The sequence below is a fragment of the Delphinus delphis genome, chromosome 10 (assembly GCF_949987515.2).
Source record: "Delphinus delphis chromosome 10, mDelDel1.2, whole genome shotgun sequence".
NCBI classification, from domain to species: Eukaryota; Metazoa; Chordata; class Mammalia; order Artiodactyla; family Delphinidae; genus Delphinus; species Delphinus delphis.
In genome coordinates this window covers 5,730,262-5,751,460 of record NC_082692.2, presented here as the reverse complement: position 1 = coordinate 5,751,460, position 21,199 = coordinate 5,730,262, and the positions used below count along the sequence as shown (strand labels likewise).

The following is a 21,199-nucleotide window of genomic DNA, read 5'->3' as shown; positions in this document are numbered from 1 at the left end:
GGAAAGAGTACCAGAGAGGTTAAAGTGCCTTTCTTGTCACATTACATTGGGAGGTGCGTGCTGTCACCATGACATCACTGATGAGGTCACTTTCATTGACTCCACTGTAAAGTTAATATTTTTCTCATTCCCTGCTCTATTCTTTGGAAGCAGGTCACTAAGTCTAGCCCACCCAAGTGGAAGGGTGGTTTAAGCTCAGCTTTCTGAAGGGGGGATGGGCTGGGGGTCCCCAAGACCACCCCCAGGTTCATTGGTTACTCACAGGACTCAGCATGTGGTTGTACTGGTGGCTGAACTCTATTATGGCAAAAGGATGCAGAGCAAAATCAGCAAAGGGAACAGGTGCATGGGGAGGCTCTATAGGAAGCCAGGCAGAAACTTCCAGGGGTGCCCCCAGCAGTGAGTTGTGACAACACGCATGAAATAGTGTCTCCCAGGGAAGCTCGTCTGAACCTGGGGGTCCATGGTTCTTATTGGGGACTGGACAAGTAGGCACACTGCCTAGCGCATATCAAAATTCCAGACTCCCAGAAGGAAAGAGGTGTCTTACACCTCCATGGGAGCTGTTTTCTGGTCAAGTTCCCAGCCCCCAGCCGAAGGCCAACCTTGCAGGCAGGCCTTTGTAAGGAGGAGGTCTCAGGCACGCAGTGTTAACTCTTTTCTGTACAGGGAAGTTCCCACATACTATTACTTTTACAACACATTTTTAGTTGAGAAATCTGGAATCAGATGAAAAATACAGAGCATAATAATAGAAGCTTTATGATGGTAAGAACAACTAAATCAAATTTAAAACCAGATCATTTCTTTCTTTGCCACAGTTGAAATACATGGAGTCTAGGTCTTTTCCTGTTCTTTTAGTATTTCTCATGCCCATTTTTTTTTTTTTTTTTCTGGTATGCGGGCCTGTCGTGGCCTCTCCCGTTGCGGAGAACAGGCTCTGGACGCGCAGGCTCAGCAGCCATGGCTCACGGGCCCAGCCGCTCCATGGCATGTGGGATCCTCCCGGACCGGGGCACGAACCCGTGTCCCCTGCATCGGCAGGCGGACTCTCAACCACTGCGCCACCAGGGAAGCCCCCCCATGCCCATTTTTAAACATAGGTATAAAAATATTACATTGCAACTTGTGAAGCATTTCGTAATTTTAAAAAATGCCTCCAGGTTGTGACCTCATTTATTGCCAAATAATTAGAAGAAGGCTGGGTAAATTTCAGTAGTAGGTAATAAGATAACCAAAACCTGGGTGGAAATCCCAGAAAGTAATTACTAAGATTTAAGACACAATATGTACTAGCTGTTTACTTTCTTTTAATAGGAAAAACGTGGTCTTCGAGAAATGCGAGTTCTTGAAAACTTGAAGAATATGATCCATGAGACAAATGAACATACTCTTCCCGCGTGCAGGGAGACCATGCACGACAGCTTGAACCACGTTCTCCAGAGACGTAAGCCGGAGGTTTTCTCATATTGCTTTATTTCAGATGCATGCGCTGCCGAAATGGATGTCCTTGAGTATATGCTGAGAGATGGAGAGAGAATTCTTAAGCGGGAGCCAGGAGAGGGAAGTCACAGATAAGGTGCTTATCCAGCCGTTAGTGTGTGTTGCCCTTGATGCTAAGAGCATTAATCTCCAAGGCAAGATGGGTGCACAAGATAATCCTTCTAGGATGTAAGACAATCGAAACATTTTTTACCTTAAAAAAAAAACTTATTCATAAGAAAAAGTTTGATGCCCAGTAATTAGGATATGAAATGAAGCTTCTTTTTCAAACAGGATACTAGAGTTTTTAACTAAAAAAAAAAAAAAAAAAAACTGTCAAAAACGTTTATGTTTTATCACTTTTTTCATTAAGCAAAATATTTTAAGATGGAGAGATGTTTCCTTAAAAGGATATTTATTAAACATATTAAACTATAAAATAAAAGGAGTTTTATTAGTAACTGAGTTTAAAATTAGAGATGTATCAGAAACTCAGTGCTTCTCGGATCCATATTGACACTGTTCAGTTTGTCCAAGGACAAATGATGCTGGTAGATAACGATGGAGGGCAACATGAAACAGTATCTTTCTGGGGAGAAAATGGCAAAACTGGAGGGTAATGTAATGTCCTGTGAGGGAAGGTAGCAGGGGGGCTTGGTTAATGACTGAGTTGTGTAAGTGTATGTGTGCACGTCCAGGTTAGCCTGGGTCCTCTGATGCTCAGAGGAGCTTGGAGAGGACAAACCTCCCACAATCACATTTGGTTTCTTTGAGTAGAAGAGCAAAGAGTCTAGAATTGACTTCAGGCTTTGCATGGTAACTGCAAACACACCCTTGTTCGTTCAACCATCACTTCCTTAACCTTGACAAGCTTTCTAGTCATTACAGTAAAAGTAAAACTCAAACTATTATTGATAGAAATGCTTATGTTTACTTTCGAGATGTACTTATAACTTTCCTTGTACACACTTTGAGTATATAAAAAATATTGGATAAAACTTAGTAAGAAAAAGAAAACTGTGAATGGTTGTTTTGACTTGTTTTGTTCTTGGGCCAAAGCTATTTCTGATGTGAGGCCTCATGCTAAAAGTATAGTCTTCACAATGAAATAGAAAAGTTTTAAAGTAACAGGGAATCCAGACTGTAAATGTATTCTGCTAAAAGAAAGAATTAAAGCACACAGAATGTGAAGTAATAATGAAAGTTTTAACCTCTGAGGACTACCTTATTGTTAGCATTAGAGACATGCGGTGGCTTTGGAGTTAATTTTGTTGCTAGAAGCAGGAATGGCTTCCTCAGTAGGCTCCAGCCTAAGTATTTCCTGGTAGCTATTATCATGAGCCTAACGGGGATAATGGAGATAATTATCTGATTTTAGAGCCAATGTAGTTTTAAAAATTGGCCTGGGCCCAGCTGTTGTTCCTGCAGGATTTCATGTTTAAAAACTTTACATTTTGAGCCATGGTGCTGGCTTGCTTATAAAAGTGAGTTTATCTAGGCAGTATACTCTGATCTAACTAATACTTTACAAGGTTAGTGACAGTTGAGTTTTGTTTTGTGCCTGTTAGTAGATCTGTCTCATTTACCTCTTCTCTGCATGTTTGAGGGCTGAGCTGGGAGTGTGTTGGCTGAGAATCTTAGAACTCAGTGGTGTGGATCTTAAGCTATTGGTCGATCGTTGTGCACAAAACTGAGCAACAGTGGAGCATTAAGGGGGGGACGTCTCGGCTTGTTTGGATGGAGACGGTTACAGAATCCTAGCTGAGTGTCTTAGCATTGGATGAGCAGAGGCTTCAGAACCAAAACTCACCTGTGGTTCCTTAAAAAATACAAAAAGTAAGTGAGAGCTCTAGGAGGGTACATAAGAGTAACCCGTAAAGTACGTTTTTCTCATCCTAGCGTCTATGTTCTACTTATTATTTATTTCATAGACTCGTAAACTTCACCATGTTTGTTGTCTCAAGATCTTGCTTAGCATTGAGGACCCAGCCTTTGATTTTAGAGGCTAAGAAGGACAGAAAGCCTTTAGGTTATTCCTCATTTAAATTAACTAAGTTTTAAGAGCAGTGACTTTATTTTTTATTATTTAAACAAAAGGATATATGCCTAAGTAATAAGAAAGTAGAAATAAAGAAGAAAATAAGAAAGAAAAAGAAGCAAGAAATCACTTTAATTGCCTCAAGATAACCAGTGCTTTTTAGCTTTGGTGAATATCATTCCCGACATCTTTTTTTTTTTTTTTTTTTTTTTTTTTTTTTGCGGTACGCGGGCCTCTCACTGTTGTGGCCTCTCCCGTTGCGAAGCACAGGCTCCGGATGCATAGGCTCAGCGGCCATGGCTCACGGGCCCAGCCGCTCCGCGGCATGTGGGATCTTCCCGGACCGGGGCACGAACCCGCGTCCCCTGCATCGGCAGGGGGACTGTCAACCACTGCGCCACCAGGGAAGTCCCAGTCCATTTTCTTTTTCTCATTTTTTGGGGGTTGGAGTGGTTATGGTGAGGTGAGGAGTCTCAGTTCTTTATAGACTCTGTGTTCCTATTCTTGGCCACCACTTTTTAAAAATATATTTATTTATTTATTTATTTTTGGCTGTGTTGGGTCATCGTTGCTGCGTGCAGGCTTTCTCTAGGTGCGGCGAGCGGGGGCTACTCTTCGTTGTGGTGCACGGGCTTCTCATTTCGGTGGCTTCTTGTGGAGCACGGGCTCTAGGTGCGCAGGGCTTCAGTAGTTGTGGCTCGCAGGCTCAGTAGTTGTGGCTCGCAGGCTCTAGAGCACAGGCTCAGTAGTTGTGGCACACAAGCTTAGTTGCTCCACAGCATGTGGGATCTTCCCAGATCAGGACTGGAACTCGTGTCCCCTGCATTGGCAGGTGGATTCTTAACCACTGCACCACCAGGGAAGTCCTTGGCCACCACTTTTCAAAGTTTAAATATGATTATATAATTCCTCATTGTTCAGTAAATGATGGATTTTTTTTTTACCTTTTTAAAAAACTAAATTTATTTTATAAGGTACTTAGGGGGCTAAGTTTGTCTGATTTTGCTTCACTCTCCCTCTGTAGCTAGAAAACTTTAAGAACTCATTATGACTTAAAATACTAATTTTTAATAGCACTTGCCTAGTTAGATTTTTTACCTGTATTTTCCTCATTGACCATCTTAACTGTGTAAAGTAAATATTTATCACCCTCTTCCCAACACATTTATAGTTGAGGAAACTGAAAGTGTTTTAACATCCATGGTTCTCCCTAATAGTTGGAGGAACCGCCATGCAGACTTAGTGCTTCTGCTGCCAGAGCTCAAGCTCTTTGAACTTCAGAATGACGCTTCTGCGGAAGAGGTCATAAGGAGAGTCCGCCTTTTCTCCTGGATTCTCTCCTACAGCACAGGCTCCTCCTTCTCAGTCTGCTTTGTTAGTTTCCACTTCTCTCCTTGACTTTTGACATTGGGGTGCCCTACGGCTTGGTTCTGGGACATCTTTTCCGTCTGTACACACTATTTGTTCATTGAAATGAATGAGAATTCAGCCAGCATCTGCTCCTAATACCAAACCAGAGCTACTTTCTTAGGTGTGTATTTGCGGTTTACACATACACACTGTGACACAATGAATTTGTTTCTCTTTTATGTGAGGACACAGGGACACTGCTAGCTGTTGCATGTCACAATTACTGTGTGTGGTGCTAATCTCCTCAAGTAATCTTTTGGTTTAGAGAAAATAATTTGATGAATTCCTAACTCCTTGAAGTCAGTATAGCCTCCTGGGACACTGAGACAGCTGGGGAAGTGGCTTCCTACTGAGTCAGGCATGACCAATATGTGGTATAGAAGTGATAGGGTTAGATAAATGGCCCTTTTCCTCTTGGAGTCTCTACTTGTGAAGAAAGGGGAAGAAAGGGTAGTTAGGTAATTTTCTTAGATTTTAGAAGAGCAGATTTCATTAAATTCAGAAAGCAAAGCTTTTTTATCATGTGGATAAAGAATGAAAAATTTCAGGGACTGAAATTTCTAAAAATGGATATTCTAAGTACAAAGATAATCCTGATAAGGAACTAAAGTGTGCCTTTGTCTGATGTGTTCTAATTAAATTTTTAAAGTATATAACAAATGACAAAATATAAATGTCATAGTCCTGTAACTCTTCTTTTAGATAAAGCCCAGAATGATCTGAAAATGATGAAGCACCCAAAGGCCACAAAATGGGTTTTTTAAGAGTTATGTTCAGAGCCAAGAAAAAAAAAATACAGGAAATGATAGAACCACCACTTGGGAGAGATGATGTAATATTAATATACCACAGAAAGAAGGCAGAGCTCATCAACTCCTATTTTGTTGTGTTTTCAACTTTTCTATTAGAACAAACAATGATTGGGGACCTTAATTTTTAGTACTAAAGTGTTATCTTTGATGTGACTAAAATGAATTGTTACTGATAAAAACATGACTTTTTAAAAGCTGAACCCTCCCCTTTGTCATACCCTCTCAGGGAGGGGCCTAACATTTTTCTGAAAGAGAAGTCACAGCCCCTGCCCTGTATGGAACTTTGAACTTGGGGCTGGGTTGAGTGGGGTAGAAAGGCATAATTGTGAAACAACTGGGTAAAATTGTTTAAGCAAATGCAAGATAAAGTGGTAGGATATACACATACCTAGTTAAAGAATTTCAAATAAGAGAAAATCCTTATAGGGAAAGGATTCAACTGGAGGGCTTTATGAAGGCACTAAACCTTGAACTGGGCTTTTGAAACATGGAAACATTTTAATTAGAGGAAAGGAATAAGGAAAGCACTTTCAGTAGGGAGAGGACAGTGCATAGAATAATAGCAACAGTCACATTTCTTGACTGCTTACCATGTGTGAAGAACTGCTCTGAGTGGCTTTTATTATTAATCTTTCAATTATTTTTAAGCATACTGCGTACTGCATTATCTCATCCTTTTCTCATGTCCATTCTGAAGCCCTCTTATTAGTTGTTACGTTCATTTTACAAATGAGGAACTAAGGTTCTGAGAGATTAGGAGCAGCAGCAGTAGCACCTGGCACATAGCAAACACTCAGTAAATACCTGACAGACGGCTGCATGAACGAGCGAGCACACAAGCCCAAGGGCAGTCACACGCGTAACTAAAGTTCAACTCAAGGTTTGACTGAGGAAGGCTGACTCTTAGCCCACACACCAACCAGCGAAGTAAGTGAAAACGTTTGTGTACAGAAATAAAATGGATCCGGTAAAGGAAGAGGCTTGAACAACTGATGGATTAAAACCAGTTTCATTGTTGAGATTATAAGAGAGGTAGAGCCCTGAAGGCAAGAGCCGAGTCTTAGGGTCAGGGGTCTGATTTTAAGTCCTGCTTTCTGTGCCTGTTAGTCATATTACCTCCTTGAGTGACGTTTCACTGCGTTTGTGCCTCAGTTTTTTACAGATGACAAAAATCTGTAAAATGGGATAGTGATACTCACTTAGTAGGAAAGTGGAATTAAGAGGAGTAATACATGGAAAGTACTTAACACACTTCTTGGCACATAGTAATACTCAGCAAATAACTACAATAATTATTACTAGCAATTTTAAGTCATTACAAAAGGGAAATGACTTAAAAGAAAGCAGCCCAGAGAAACCTGAATCTGGCAGTGGCAGCCAGGATGAATTAGAAGAGGTGAGAAGAATAGTAGAAAGTCGTCGAAGCATTCTGGGTATCAAGTCCTGCCTGCAAGAGAGCAGGGGTACCAGTGAGGAAGGGGCAGGGGAAGTTAATGAATCAGAGAGACTCTGTAAAGTCTACATCCATCAGAATGGAATGATACATTTATCAGGTGTTTTATATCTTTTTAGAGAATTCTGAGGTCATTGATGACAACTTGTCATTGGAATTAGTACTGAATGCCCTTGGCTTGCAGCTCAAAGCTCACAAATGATAGTGGTTCTCATTATGACATCCTGAATACTTTTTTTTCCCCTTTTAGCCACCCTACCATGACCAAAATAATACCAGCTTTTTTTGCATAGTTTCTTGAGATCTAAAACAGTCCAAGTGTTGTTTTTTGTTTTTGTTTTTGTTTTAATCCAGGTAAGTTTCTCCTTGAACAAGGGCTGCTGATTGAAAACCCACTCTGTTTTATTTCAGTGCAAGCAGCTACGGACTCGGTCTGTAGGCTCCAACAGAGGGAACAGGAGCGAAACAAGGTAAAAGTGGACCATTTGGGTAATGGAGGCTGTAACTCCAGGGCTTTTATTATCATATTATTAGCAGTTGCTTTTGATTTTAAAAAATTCTCTGAATTTGTTTTCTCTTGTGCAGTGATTTTAAAAGATTAAAAAATGGCTAATTCATTGAAGGTGTGTCGAGGAGGTATGGTCACATAATTGCACGATCTGTATTTTTATAATTCAAATTGCAGACCTTTTTTTCTCCTTTTCAACTTTTCCCTGAAAGTGGTATTTGTCTCTTAGAGGAGAAAGAATAGGACTGTTACATGGAACAAAAAATACCCACCAGGTTGGAAATATAAATCTTCAGGCCTGAGGCCTTGAGTATATCATGTATATTTCTTCTAGAAAAGGAGGCATTCATGCCTGTGGATGGGTTCTTTAATGAATAGTCATAAGAGTGTGTGAATCACTTGCTGGGTAGTGCTTTGCTTATTTGAATTATATCTTAACTAAATTCAGATGTGGAAAAACAGCACAAGAATTTAAGTTCCTGTAATAATTTGGTGTTTTAACTTACAGTTTTCATGAAGTATTTTTGTAACTTTATTGTTCTAAACTAGTGGGGATACACTTGTTAAGAAATGGTGAGTCACTCTGAAAATATGCCTTCTTGTGTGTTTATATCAGCAAGTGTTACTATCTCCATTTGTCCTTAATGTGTGGTTTATCCATAATAATGGTACCGATCTGGCACTGTAAAAAAGAAATAGGGACCTTGCCCAAGTTTAAATTTCTCCACCCTTTGCTCAACTCTTAATGTTGATATAAATTTAAAAACTCAACAATCTGATGGATCAAGCCTTACTGAAAAGACAGTTAAGCCAGGTGGGAAGGCTGCCCGAGAGGAACAGGATCCCAGCGGGCCAGGTTGGGAAACAGGGCTGTTGCGAGACCACTGATAACATGGCAGGGCAGAGCCGTGGGCAGGGAAGTTGGTGTCGGGGTGCAGTGCTTGCACAGTGTCCGGAGAGCACGGTGGGGACAGCTGTGGGGGCTTCAGTGCGCCATGCCCAGCTGGACAGCAGATTTTTTTTTAGTCTCTACTTGGCTAGGTGCCACTGAAGGTGAAAGATTTTAATTTAAGTTTAAGGCAGCTCATACATGTAGGAGCTAAAAGTCTAGGAGTCCCAAACCACTAACGAGAATATAATGTAGGATAAAGTAAGGGCTGTGATAGTTACAAAGAACTTTGCAGGATCTTGGCAAAAAGTGTAATTTACTAGGAAGATAGTGACATCCGAGCCCAACCTTGATCAGTGAGTAGGAATTCGAGTGATAGAAGATGGGAAGAAAGATACTGTAGGGTAAAGGATATAGTGGAAGCAAAGGCAAAAGATGGGAGAAGTCGGTGGTCTCACGGAGCTGGTAGGTAGACTGTCTAGATGGATGTTTCCAGAGAAGAATGTAGAGAATCAAGCATTCAACGTTAAGCAATTTGTTGTGGAAGCACCAGGAACATTCCTGTGTTTGAGAATCAGAAAGACTTTTTCTGATAGAACACTGGCTGTGCTGGCTGTTACTGGCTGTAACTTACGCAGTTCTCTTGGCTTTCAAAATAAAAATGAAAAAGGGGTGTTTTTTACGTGAATATGCACTCACATGATATTGGTCTTTATTTCTAAGACATTCTCAGGGCAGTTATGATTCTGATAAAATGGCAATCCCTGTCATTCTTAAGCAGAACTAACCTAACATTAAATTATAATTGGGATAGATGGTTCCTCTTGTCACTTTGAACTTTTTTCATGTTTGGTGTATTAACTGTATGTAAGTAGGAAAATTACCAGATTGGGTAAAAAATACCTGGTGTCTTCTATTTCTGGTACTTGCCTTTATTAGCTAACTGTGTGCCCTTGGACAAGTCCTTGAGCTTCAAAGCAAATACTTGTTCTACTTACCTGATAGATTGATGTTCTACTTACCTGATATATTGTGTTATATAATTTATGTGAAATAGCTTTACTTTCCAAATGTCAGGTGGCTTTTTTTCCCCTACCACCTCGATCGTTTGTTTAAGATGCAGGCAATCACTCTGGATAAGAGCCCTGCTGTGGTCTGTAGGGTTGGTGAAGCACTTGATTTTCTAAATTGAAAGATACTGTCCCTTGGTTTAAAAAAAAATGGCCTCAAGAAATAATAAAGCCCTTGGGGTATTTTGGTCTTAAATATATTTCTTCCAGGTACTATCTCAGAGAATGTTATTGAACTTTTTTTTTTAATGGAATACACATTAAAAATCAGTATTTTAGAATATATTGAAATGTAGTCTTTATTTCTTTTATTAGTGCGTGTCTAGTTAGCGGAACATTTGAAATATGGATCCTTAAGGTCTTTCTTTTTTTCTGAAGTGCCATATCTGATTTCGCCAAAACTTGGTGTGGCGGAGGCTTCAGATGACATACATATGACAGACTACATACATATGACAGACTACATACATATGACAGAGAGGCAAAGCTAACTTCTCCTCTAGCAAATGTGCACAAAGCAAAATTGCCTCTAGCTGCAGTTTACAATCTAATGTTAGTTGTTGCCTCGGTTATTCTATTGGCTACATTTTGTATATTTGAATGGCTCTCAGAACAAAGAAAGATGGGAGTAGTAATGGAATACAATAGACTATTGCCATTAATCATTCTTTTATGTCAAGACAATTTGTGGAATTCTGTGGGAAGTAAGTTATGATAAACGTCATTCATCCAAATCATACTTCCCACAATTGATATCTAAAAGTACATTCAGAAGGACAATAAATGCACATTCCCCAGTTATTTGACATATGTCTTAAAAACTGGTAACTAATACAAACTGCATATTGGGCACTAGCAGTAAGAGTAGTGAAATGAAAATACAATTGGCTTATAAAATTCACTGACTTAAATAAGCTGTCAAAGGCAGATGATGAGCTGATTAATATCTGTCACTGGTTTAAACTTAGGTTGATGCACAGGCATCAACTATTGAAGTTCTGTTCATCCAGACTAGAGATAATAATAAAGTAAACATGAATCCTTTGATTCATCTTGTCCACAAATATTTATTAAATTTAGTTTTCCCTCTATGATTTTTTTTTATGAGAGCAGTGAGATAGCATGGTTTATACATTTTTTCTTGATAGAGTTTGAAAATGTAGGGTAATGGATCAGTACAATTGGCCCTCTGCATCCGCTGGTTCTGCATCTGTGGATTCAACCAAAATGTTTAAAATGTATATTTTTTAAATTCCAGGAAGTTCCAAAAAGGAAAACTTGAATTTGCCACATGCTGGCAGCTGTTTCCAAAGCAGTTACACTGTATTTATATAGCATTTATATGTATTAGGTATTATAAGTAATCTAGAGATGATTTAAAGTATATGGGAGGATTTACAGGTTATATGCAAATACTACACCATTTTATAAGGGACTTGAGCATCCGTGGATTTTGATATCCATAGTGGGGGGGAGCGCGGTCCTGGAAGCAAAACCCCATGGATACCACGGGATGACTGTACATAATATTCTAAATATTTTAAATAATTACTGGCAGTTGTTATTCTGGTACTTCTTATTGATGTAAATACTTTTTCATTTATCCTTGTAAGGCATATGTAAAATTAAAGGCACATGTATTGCTGACAGATGTTCCAAAGAACCTTTTAGACATTAGTTGCTTTATTCAGAGTTTTCCCTTAGACCAGGGTTTTTCAACCTCTGCGCTGTTGGCGTTTTGGAGCAGATAAATCTTCGTTGTGGAGTCTTTCCTGCATGTTGTAGGATGTTTAGCAGCATCCTTGGCCTCTACCCACTAGATGCCAGTATCACCACCCGCAACCTGTGTTGTGATAACCAAAAACCTGGGGGACAGGAGCCTCAAAATCACCCCCCACCGAGAATTACCCACTTAGACTAATGCGTGCAAAAATGTGTTTTTATTATGTATCCATGAGTTGATTTATAGACCTGGTCCTAGACACAGTTTGCCTTCAGGATTGAGTTTTCTTCAAATGTATCTCCAATGGGACATAAGTAAGCTGGGTTATTACTACTGTTTCTTTCTGTTGTAGAAAGAGACAAAAACCATTACAGCTAATTATTTTTGGTACACAGCTATAGCTCATTAATAAACTTTCTCTTTATTTTCTTTTAAAGTTGGCATTTTCTTTTTTATCTTGGGAAAACAAATGTATCCACTCCTTTGAGTATGCAATTGATTTCATTTAGGCAGAACCCTCTGAAACTTGATTTGAATTATTTTTATTGTGATAAAATACACAGATATGTCATTTGGGGAAGTATTAAACATAAGAATAAGTCTGGAAGAGATTCATAAAAGTCACATTTCACAATGAACTCTAGAAACTGTAATACTGTCTTTATTTCTTTGGAAACCATTTTAGTGGCTCCCAGTGTCCACAGTGTAAAAATTTTAACTACAGAGTGAAACATACAAATTTAAGTAAAAAAAAAAAGTAATGTAGAATGATAGATTTGAACTAATTCAGGTTTTATTTCTGCAGTTGCTGTGCTGGATCATTTTTTATTTTTTTTAGTTTTATTTTTTGACTGTGTCGTGTCTTCATTGCTGCGCGTGGGCTTTCTCTAGTTGGTGGTGAGCGGGGGCTACTCTTCATTGCAGTGCATGGGCTTCTCATTGTGGTCGCTCCTCTTGTTGTGGAGCCAAGCTCTAGGCGCGCTCGCTTCAGTAGTTGCGGCGCATGGGCTCAGTAGTTGTGGCTCGCGGGCTTAGTTGCTCCTTGGCATGTGGGATCTTCCCAGACCAGGGATTGAACCAGTGTCGTCTGCATTGGCAGGCGGACTCTTAATCACTGTGCCACTGGGGAAGTGCTGGATCATTTTTTAAATGCAAGGACATTTAGTAATTCAGGGATTAGAGGGGCTGAGCATCTAAAGAAAGCTGACATGATTCTGAACTGTTAGGAATTTACTTTTGGAAACGAACGTGTGTAGCTGACTCACTTTGTTCAGGACTGGCTCTGTAACTGGAAGTCCTTTAAATTAACTTCAAGGTTTATTAAAGGATAAACAATGAAAATGTGTTAATTTGAAACTTATGTATTACTAAACTTCAACAGTAACCTCAATAATCGTTTAGAACTCAGACCAAAGAAGGATTTGGGGGTTAAGAGTATTTTATCACTGACATTACTCAGTATATTGCCAGCACCTGGTGGTAATAAAAACCAGTCTTTCAGTTGTGTGTGTCATCGGTTTAAATTCTGTTCAGACAGTGCACCCCCTTGTTGCTTGCACCTAGGGCAGAGCTCTCCCACCCTCGTGCTGTTGGTATGCCATTAGTACATATTGTATCGTTATTGAAAAAAGAAAGCTGCAGACCATCATGTGTCGTATGACTACATTTTGTTGTAATTAAGTAAATAGGTTTGTATGAACAAAGGAAAAAGCGTAAGTGTACCCATCAAACTAGTAATAATACTAGGAAAAAGGAAACAAGGGACAGGATTTGTATGTGTATGTTGGGGGGGGAACTGTCCCTTTATATTCTTGTATTTGAATTTGTTTCTAAGATCTGTGATACTTCTTTAATAAAAATTAAGGGAAAATGCTAATATGAGGAATTACTGAGCCTTAAGTGTTTATACTTTCTATTTTGATAGATTTTTGCAAATTGCTCACCAGAGACCCTAATTACTGCCACCACCATGAATATCAAGTTTTAAACGTATAATTTAGTATGTACTCTTTTGGTAGCTGCTAGAAATTTAACTGCTAACCGTAATTACCTATTACAGGTAATTTTAAGCTTTAAATGGTAAGTAGTTCCATTATTATGTTGTGTTCCTTCTGTTAGTCTTGTGTGAATCTGTTGCACATAACGATAGTTAGATATGATCGTTATTTTTCAAACGCATTTCAACTGTAGAGGAATCCTTTCAGACTAAATCTGACGTAGAGCCCCCTATATTGAACGTGAAAGCCGAATTACTGTGCACAGGCGATGACGGTCTGCGGTTAGCTCACTGTTTATAAAAGACTGTTCCTTATTTCTGAGAGTTCTTTTTAGTTGTAAACAGACTCATTGGCATGTTAGGCTAAATCTTTGGCGTTTATAACTTGCTCTGCGTGAACTGGAGGCGCGCTGCCCTTAGGACGGGCTTGGTTCTCGAGGAGGTGGCGCCTTTGCTGCTTCAGATCAAGGAGCAGTTCAGCTCCTTGTTGTTCTGTTCTGGTGAGGTTACCGCTGCCCAGACTGTATTTCCTGACATTTTGAATAGATTTGCTCTGAGGTAACCTTCACTCCTGTTGGCTTAAATAGTTTTTAACTTGCTTCTGGGTGATGATATGTGAGATATAGCTAACTCGGGATTTTTCTGCTGTTATATACAATGAAACCTCGCGTGTCTAGAAGTCTTAGAACACAAATCATTCCATATAGCCAGGTCAACCACAAAGCTGAGATTTTTATCATCTTGAAGCATAGTACTTTTATCACTTTAACTATTTTGGATGGAAATCTTTAAAAATATATTCCACACTTTTCTGGGTTTTATAAAAAGTTTATTAAATGTTACAGGTTAATTTTCTTTATGAATTAGGAATTACTGAGAATGTAAAATTTTATGCTGTGGTGAAAATGGTGATGTCCTCAGGGAATTAGAGAGAAAAACGTGTTTCTCTATTTCAGACGCCCTCAGATACTGTCTGTTTCTAAGTTTCTGTATCTGTCTTCTTTTTTGTAAGGCTGATGCCTATCATTTCTTTCTATCTCATTTATCAGCATTTTCTTTAATTTGACTTTTAATATGGTATAGCTTTAGAAAACAGTTAACTAACCTGGTTAGAATTGTGTGTAAGGTAGGGCAAATAAATTCAGAATCAGAAGAGTTTTTCATGAATACTGCAGTATTTTTAAATGGACTTTGTGTTATGTTATTTTGGGCTGGTGTGTGTGTGTGTGTGTGTGTGTGTGTGTGTGTGCGCGCGCGCACGCGCGTGCACGCGTGTGCGTTTTTTTTTTTTTTTTTGACCGCTTAAAGTTCTTACCATAAAGTTTTCAACTAAGTTTCAGGTAGATGTTATTTTCTGGTAGCTGACTTTTGTTTATAGGTAAAGATTACAGTGTTGTCAGTACAGGAATATACAAGCTACCCCTCCCTTTTTTTCCTTACTAATTGTGGAGAATGCAAGATTTCAAAGCAGTCATTGTTATTAAAGGTGGGAGACTGAGAAAGGATAGATAAAGTAGAGTGGCTTCCAGACCTTTTTTAAAAAATTTTCTTGAGGTATAGTTGATTTACAATGTTGTGTTTAATTTCTGCCTAAGCAAAGTGACTCAGTTATACATATACATATATTCTTTTTCCTATTCTTTTCCACTGTGGTTTCACAGCATATTGAATATAGTTCCCTGTGCTACACAGGACCTTGGTGTTTATCCAACACACACACACACACACACACACACAACACACACACACACACACACACACACGCACGCACGCGCGCGCGTTTGCATCTGCTAATCCCACACTCCCAATCATTCCTTCCCCTAACCCCCTTCCCCCTTGGCAACCACAAGTCTGCAGAACTCCTTGATATGAAAGCAAGACTAGATTTTCAACTCGGTTAGGGAATTGTCAGTCTTCACCTTCACCTGGACTCGGAGGCCAAGCAGTGATATGTGTCATATGAAAAAGCTACTTGGATGTATATGTCTTTGGTAATAATATTCTGAAGCTACAAAATAGAGAAACTGGTCTTTGGCAATGTCTTAATTAAAGTCTTGTCTTACAGCCAAATGGTAAATGGTGGAATCACGGGAAGATTGAGTTGAGTATGGGATTGGGAGGCGAGAACTATTACTTTTATTCGAGTTGCCTTGTATTGTTTGAATTATAAAAATCTGTTGCTAAAATCAGATTATTAAAATTAAAGATTTAAAACCCTAAATTGAAGAGGATTAAAAAGTGGTTTGATCTGCCTTCTAGATGCATTGCTCATATCTGTATAATAATGCTTACCTTCTATTAAGCACTGTAGACACCGAGCTAGGAACTTGACATGATACAGATTTATTTATGAATGTAAATATTCTTTTCCTCATTTTAAAATTAAAATTTAACGCGGCCAGAATCATGCAACTGGTAACAGGTGAACCAGAATTTGAAGCCAGGTTTATCCACTTCCCAAATCTTCATTTTTCTCTGTTGAGCTGTATGGCAACATGCTGCCTGGTGGGAAGTCGAACCTGGGCTGTTGCCTCATGGCACAGATCACAGGGTCAGCCAAGCTAATGACAGTGCTTCAATTAAAAAGAGAAGACTAATCTGTTAAACAGCTTCTGAGCATGCAGGGTTAGTATCCTCTGTACTTATTAGAAATTAATTTTCAGCCAAAGCAAGGCATCATTTTGATGAAATTTATTTGCATTTTTCTTCTCTATGACTTTTCTCTTAAAATAGTTTTGTAAAAGTTCCATGAAAAGAATTTAATGAACTCTTCATGTTTTATTCATCTTTTGAAGAATTACCGTCCATGAGGCCGAAAGGTTAAGAAGAAATGTTTTGAATTTTGTTTAACCTGTTTCCCAAACTTACTGGATCAGCAAACCCCATCCTAACCCTCTCTCCCCCCCACTGTACTGCCTGCTCAGATCACATGGGTCTGCGGGACATATTTTAGGGGAATGTTTCACTATAACTGAAACTTCAGATTCACTTCTAACCTCTCGCCTTGGTGCTGAGGAACTTTAGATCAGATTGGCAGAAAAAACTCTTGCAGTAGTTTTTTTTTTTTTTTTTTTGTCTTGCAGAAGACCTTTAGCCATCTGTGTAAAACTTCCCTGGAAAGATCTGATTTGCACTTCGTGATAGAAAAGCCGTAGGTTTGGGTGTCAGCAAGCCCTAAGTTTGAGTCTACAATGCAGTAGCTCAGTGACCATGGAGAAGTAAACTTAGTGTTCTTCAGCCTTAATTCTTCATCTGTAAAATGAGAATCCTGTAACCTCAGAAGTAGATAAGATATACAAAACAACTAGCAGAAATACACCTTTCATAGATACTTAGAGCACCATGGCTTCTCCACCTTGCTTCTCATCATGGCCCAGATGAGAGAGAAGATAATGGGCGGCATTATGGGTGGTGGGAAAACACGGCTTCCATCTTTTTCCTGATAGCTCTCTCAGCATCTGAGTTACCGGTATTCTGAGTAACCAGGTGTCCTCCTGCTTTCATTAGGGCTCTGGGATTAGTAAGCCTTTTGGTGCTTTGTAGGTTTTGATGGTTTGCATCTGTCACAGTGCTTGTTTTTTAAACAGGACTTAGTCTGTGGCAACATTTCTAGACACATATGTAGAATACTGAGGCAGAGATAGAAAGTTTTTTTTATACTGTCTTTTTGTATTTAGCTCTTTGTGGGTTGACCAAAAGTTTCGTTCAGTTTTTCTGTAAGATGTTACGGGAAAATCCGAACGAACTTTTTGGCCAACCCAATACCTATTCAAAGATAATAACTTAAATTATATTAAATTTATGCCTTTTAATTTATATATTGTTTCATCTTTATTGTTGTGTTACTCAAAAGAAAAAATTTGTCCTCATATAGAAATATTAAGGGACATCTCAAGATGAACTTAGTTATTTGACACAGATGCTTTTGCCGTTTATTTGCTTTAAGTTTTGGAACTGAACCAAGAGAGAGTTCTTTTTTTTTTTTTTTTTTTTTGCGGTATGCGCGCCTCTCACTGTTGTGGCCTCTCCCGGTGCGGAGCACAGGCTCCAGACGCGCAGGCTCAGTGGCCATGGCTCACGGGCCCAGCCGCTCCGCATCATGTGGGATCTTCCCAGACCGGGGCACGAACCCATGTCCCCTGCATCGGCAGGCGGACTCTCAACCACTGCGCCACCAGGGAAGCCCAAGAGAGAGTTCTTGAGTTGTCTTCCAGTGATTAATAATCTGTGCCTCTTTTAATGTGGCCAAAAATATTTTATGTGAGACATGCATTTTAATTTCTTAAAATAACAATTCTTTTGGCATGTATTCTTTAAACTTAATTTTTAAATTATATGCGATTAAATGGAATTTGTGGAGAAATAGAGGTATGAAAATTTACCTGGATTATGTTTGATTCTGTCATTTAAAATACTAGACATTTTTGAAATTTCAGAAATGTGAATGCCCATGTTCAGGCATAGTAAGAGAAGCCTTAGATGTTTCTAATATGTCATGTTCTTGTTGGACATTAAAACTATAAAGCAGTTTTGTCACTGTGACTTATAAGCCGATTGTTACACTGTAGTGAGCAAATATCAAAATATTTGTCTCTCTGCATAGAAAAATAATTGTCTGCAAAACGTCCCATGACTTTCAAATTTTCTTTTCTCAGATGCGTAATGACCATTTAATAGCTAGTGAGAAACAGCATATAATGCAGTGGGAGGATTTCATGAAAGAACAACACAGCAAACAGGCTGAAGTGGACGAAGAGCACAGAACAGCCATGGAGAGGCTGAAAGAACAATACGCCGAGATGGAGAGGGGCCTGGCAAAATACCCAGCCTTTGGAGAACTTGAGCCATAACAGTGACAGACTGATGAGAAAATACTGCCTCCCCTCAGAAACCGCTCAGCCTCTGCCTCAAGTTGAGCAGTGTATTCAGTGTCACTCTTCTGCAGAAAAAAGAAACTGCTACCGGAGTCTTAGCTGTTTCCTAGAAGAATGCCACATATTCCCAGTTTTAATTTCCTGTATCTGCCTGTATCTCTAAATGGGGAGAAGTAGGAGGAAAATGGTATAAACACGCTCTTTGTTAATGAGGATTGGTCTTAGTTTCCATTGATTATCTCGGAGAACTGTAAATACAGACTTCTTAGAAAAGTAATTTAATTCATTCTTATGCAGGGTTAATGTTACTTTATTATTGTGGCTCAGAAGGCCGATATGGTGGCTGCCTGTCAGAGCCTCCCTGGCTCTTGGAAGAGTGTGTACAGTGTTATTCCATGAGTAATGTACTGAGAAACAACTGTCCTGGGAGCAGAGACCACATTGAAGAGAGTCAAAACTTTGTCTCTGCTCTTCAAAGAGAGCCACGTTGGTCTCTGAATTGGCCTGTTAGGAGAAGTTGCAGATTTTGCATGGCAGCGTAGTGCCGTGTTTCACTGGATGACAAGACATGCTTGTTAAGTTTGTGGCCTTCCAGCACTTCATATTTTCAGCTTTTAAAATGTGCTCACAAGGAAAAGCTTACCAAATACAGAGTTGACTTTTAACCTTTCCAAGAACCATAATCTTGCCCATAGATTTACCTCATTTTTACGCGTGTTTTGCTGTGGGTAAGCTTTGTAAGATAAATAATGTCCATACATGTTTCAGCTGTTTAATGAGTGATCAGCAAAATCTGCCAAGGCGGCCCTCCGGAACCATATAAAGATTCTGGCTCTGAGTACACCAGAAGTATCTGCCCACATGGCAAATGATCCATGTTAAATGGAAATCCTTTTTAGTGCTTAATGTCTGTTCTCATCAGCAGGTGTATTAAGATGAAACATGTACCAGTTCTGTCATCACTGCGATCTTTAAAAATCTGCATTTACCAATCTAATTGAGGAACTAAGTTGATTTTTTATTTGCCATAAACCAAGCAGAATTAAATGCAATAATTTCAAGAGATTTATGGCAAATGAATTTGAGGTATGGATAAATCTTTCAGGTCTTTTTTTTTTTTTTATTGCTCTTCAGTAAAGAAAGGCACAAGAAAGAAAATACTCAACTCTTGTGTTATCTCAGTGTTGCTACTGCAGAAAAGTGACAATGCTTGCTTGTGTAAATTTATGGCTTGCTGTCAAAGCTTCATTCTTGGCTGCATGTTGAAAATGTGATTAAAGTTAATAGAGGAGATGAAATAAGTATTTGAGATTTCTTTCAGTAACACTGAACTTCTGCCAACTCCCTCTGTCCGCTACTGTAGGCTTGACAGGTTCATCCATCATCCTCCGGTACCTGGACGAAAAAGAGCACTTGCTGACATTCAGGCATGTTGGAATTTTCTTAATTCTCTTTCAGTGGATGGAAAAAGAAAACATACTTCCCAAAATATCCCACACATGAAAAGGGAGGGGAACCTTAAATGAAAATTCCTTTTGTACCATAGGCAGTTTGGGGAGAGCCATTAATTGCCAATGCACCATTGAACAGATGCTGGAACCAGGAGATCAGGACTTTGTGTGATTAGGAATGGTTCCTCAACTTGTGCAGAGATTTCTGACAGTGTTTGTTCATCTCATATGAATAATAAATACTTTACCATATGAGTTTGTATATACTATAGGAGGATCTAAGAGACTTCTTAAACCAAAATGATTTAATGGACTTTTCGAGCTTTAAACATTGATACTAAATTCTTTCTTTGTGACTTTTTTAGCTGTTCAGTATAGCTTCTAAAAGAGAGGGTTGCTTTTCTTTCCCTTTACTATTTTTAGTAGTGAACACTTTCACTTATATTTCCCAGTTTTTAAATCACTTTTGATATGTGTTTTATTTATATATAAAAAGTAGCTTTAGTCGTTACATAACATACAGCGTTATGTTATATATTTCTTTATTCTTCTGTTGGACCTTTATATCATGTTTTCATGTGCCCCTTAAAAACTGTAACTGGATTTTTTTTTCTTTCTATCTAATTATCTTTTAACTGGAGACTTTAATCCATTTTACATTTGTTGAAATTACTTATATATTAGGATTTATTTATACAGTAAGTCCACTACATATGAACCTTCAAGTTGCGAATTTTCAAAGATGCGAACGTGCATTCACCTGTCCAATCACATAAGCTAGTTCACATGTCTTTCATACATTGAACACCTTGCTGTGCAACACGAGGAGCTTACTAATAAAGACCTGACAGAATTGGAGGCCCAGAGAAAGGACGAAGAGAGACAAGAGGAAGAAGAAGAACAGAAGAGATTCACAACACAGGAAATGACAAGGGGATTGTCTTTATTTGAGGAGGCACTGTTAGTTTTTGAGCACAGGACCCGAATGTAGAACGGTACACGAGGGTTGCAGCAGCCATTCAGAATGCGATCCAGTGCTACCGTGTCATCTGTGACAGCAAAAAAAAAAGAGAGCTCCTACCCGGACATCACTGGATCGTTTTTACAGGAGGGTAGGTAGAATTGAATCCAGCAAGGAACCAGAACCTGTGCCATCAGTGTCAGGCATGAGTGAAATTGCAGCTTGCCCTCCGTCTCCTATTGCTGACGATCCTTCAGCTCTACCATCTCCCACCTCCTCTCCCTCCTCCAGTCAGTAACTCTTCTTGCCTGTTCACTCGATGCCAGCCCCGGTATCCCAGCTATTGTACTGTACTACTGTACTTTTCAAGGTACTGTACTGTGAGATTAAAAATGTTTTCTTTATTTTTTGTGTTTGTTTTTTATGTATTATTTGTGTGAAAAGTATTGTAAACCTATTACAGTACAGTACTGTGTAGCTGATTGTGTTAATTGGGTACCTAGGCTAACTCTGTCAGACTTACAAACAAATT

General features: G+C 39.0%; 2 protein-coding genes across 2 annotated transcripts in view; one reads left to right on the top strand and one right to left on the bottom strand.

Moving 5' to 3' along the window:
- Positions 1-20,171, top strand: part of BLOC1S5 (biogenesis of lysosomal organelles complex 1 subunit 5) — a 40,307-nt gene extending 20,136 nt beyond the window's left edge. Inside the window, exons 3-5 of the mRNA XM_060023669.1 lie at positions 1,318-1,447; positions 7,607-7,665; positions 18,037-20,171. Coding sequence (XP_059879652.1) covers positions 1,318-1,447; positions 7,607-7,665; positions 18,037-18,231 — 384 coding nt within the window. The 3' untranslated portion in view covers positions 18,232-20,171. The remainder of the gene's footprint in view (positions 1-1,317; positions 1,448-7,606; positions 7,666-18,036) is intronic.
- Positions 1-21,199, bottom strand: part of SNRNP48 (small nuclear ribonucleoprotein U11/U12 subunit 48) — a 578,580-nt gene that overhangs the window by 159,690 nt on the left and 397,691 nt on the right. The gene's annotated exons all lie outside the window — the stretch shown is intronic.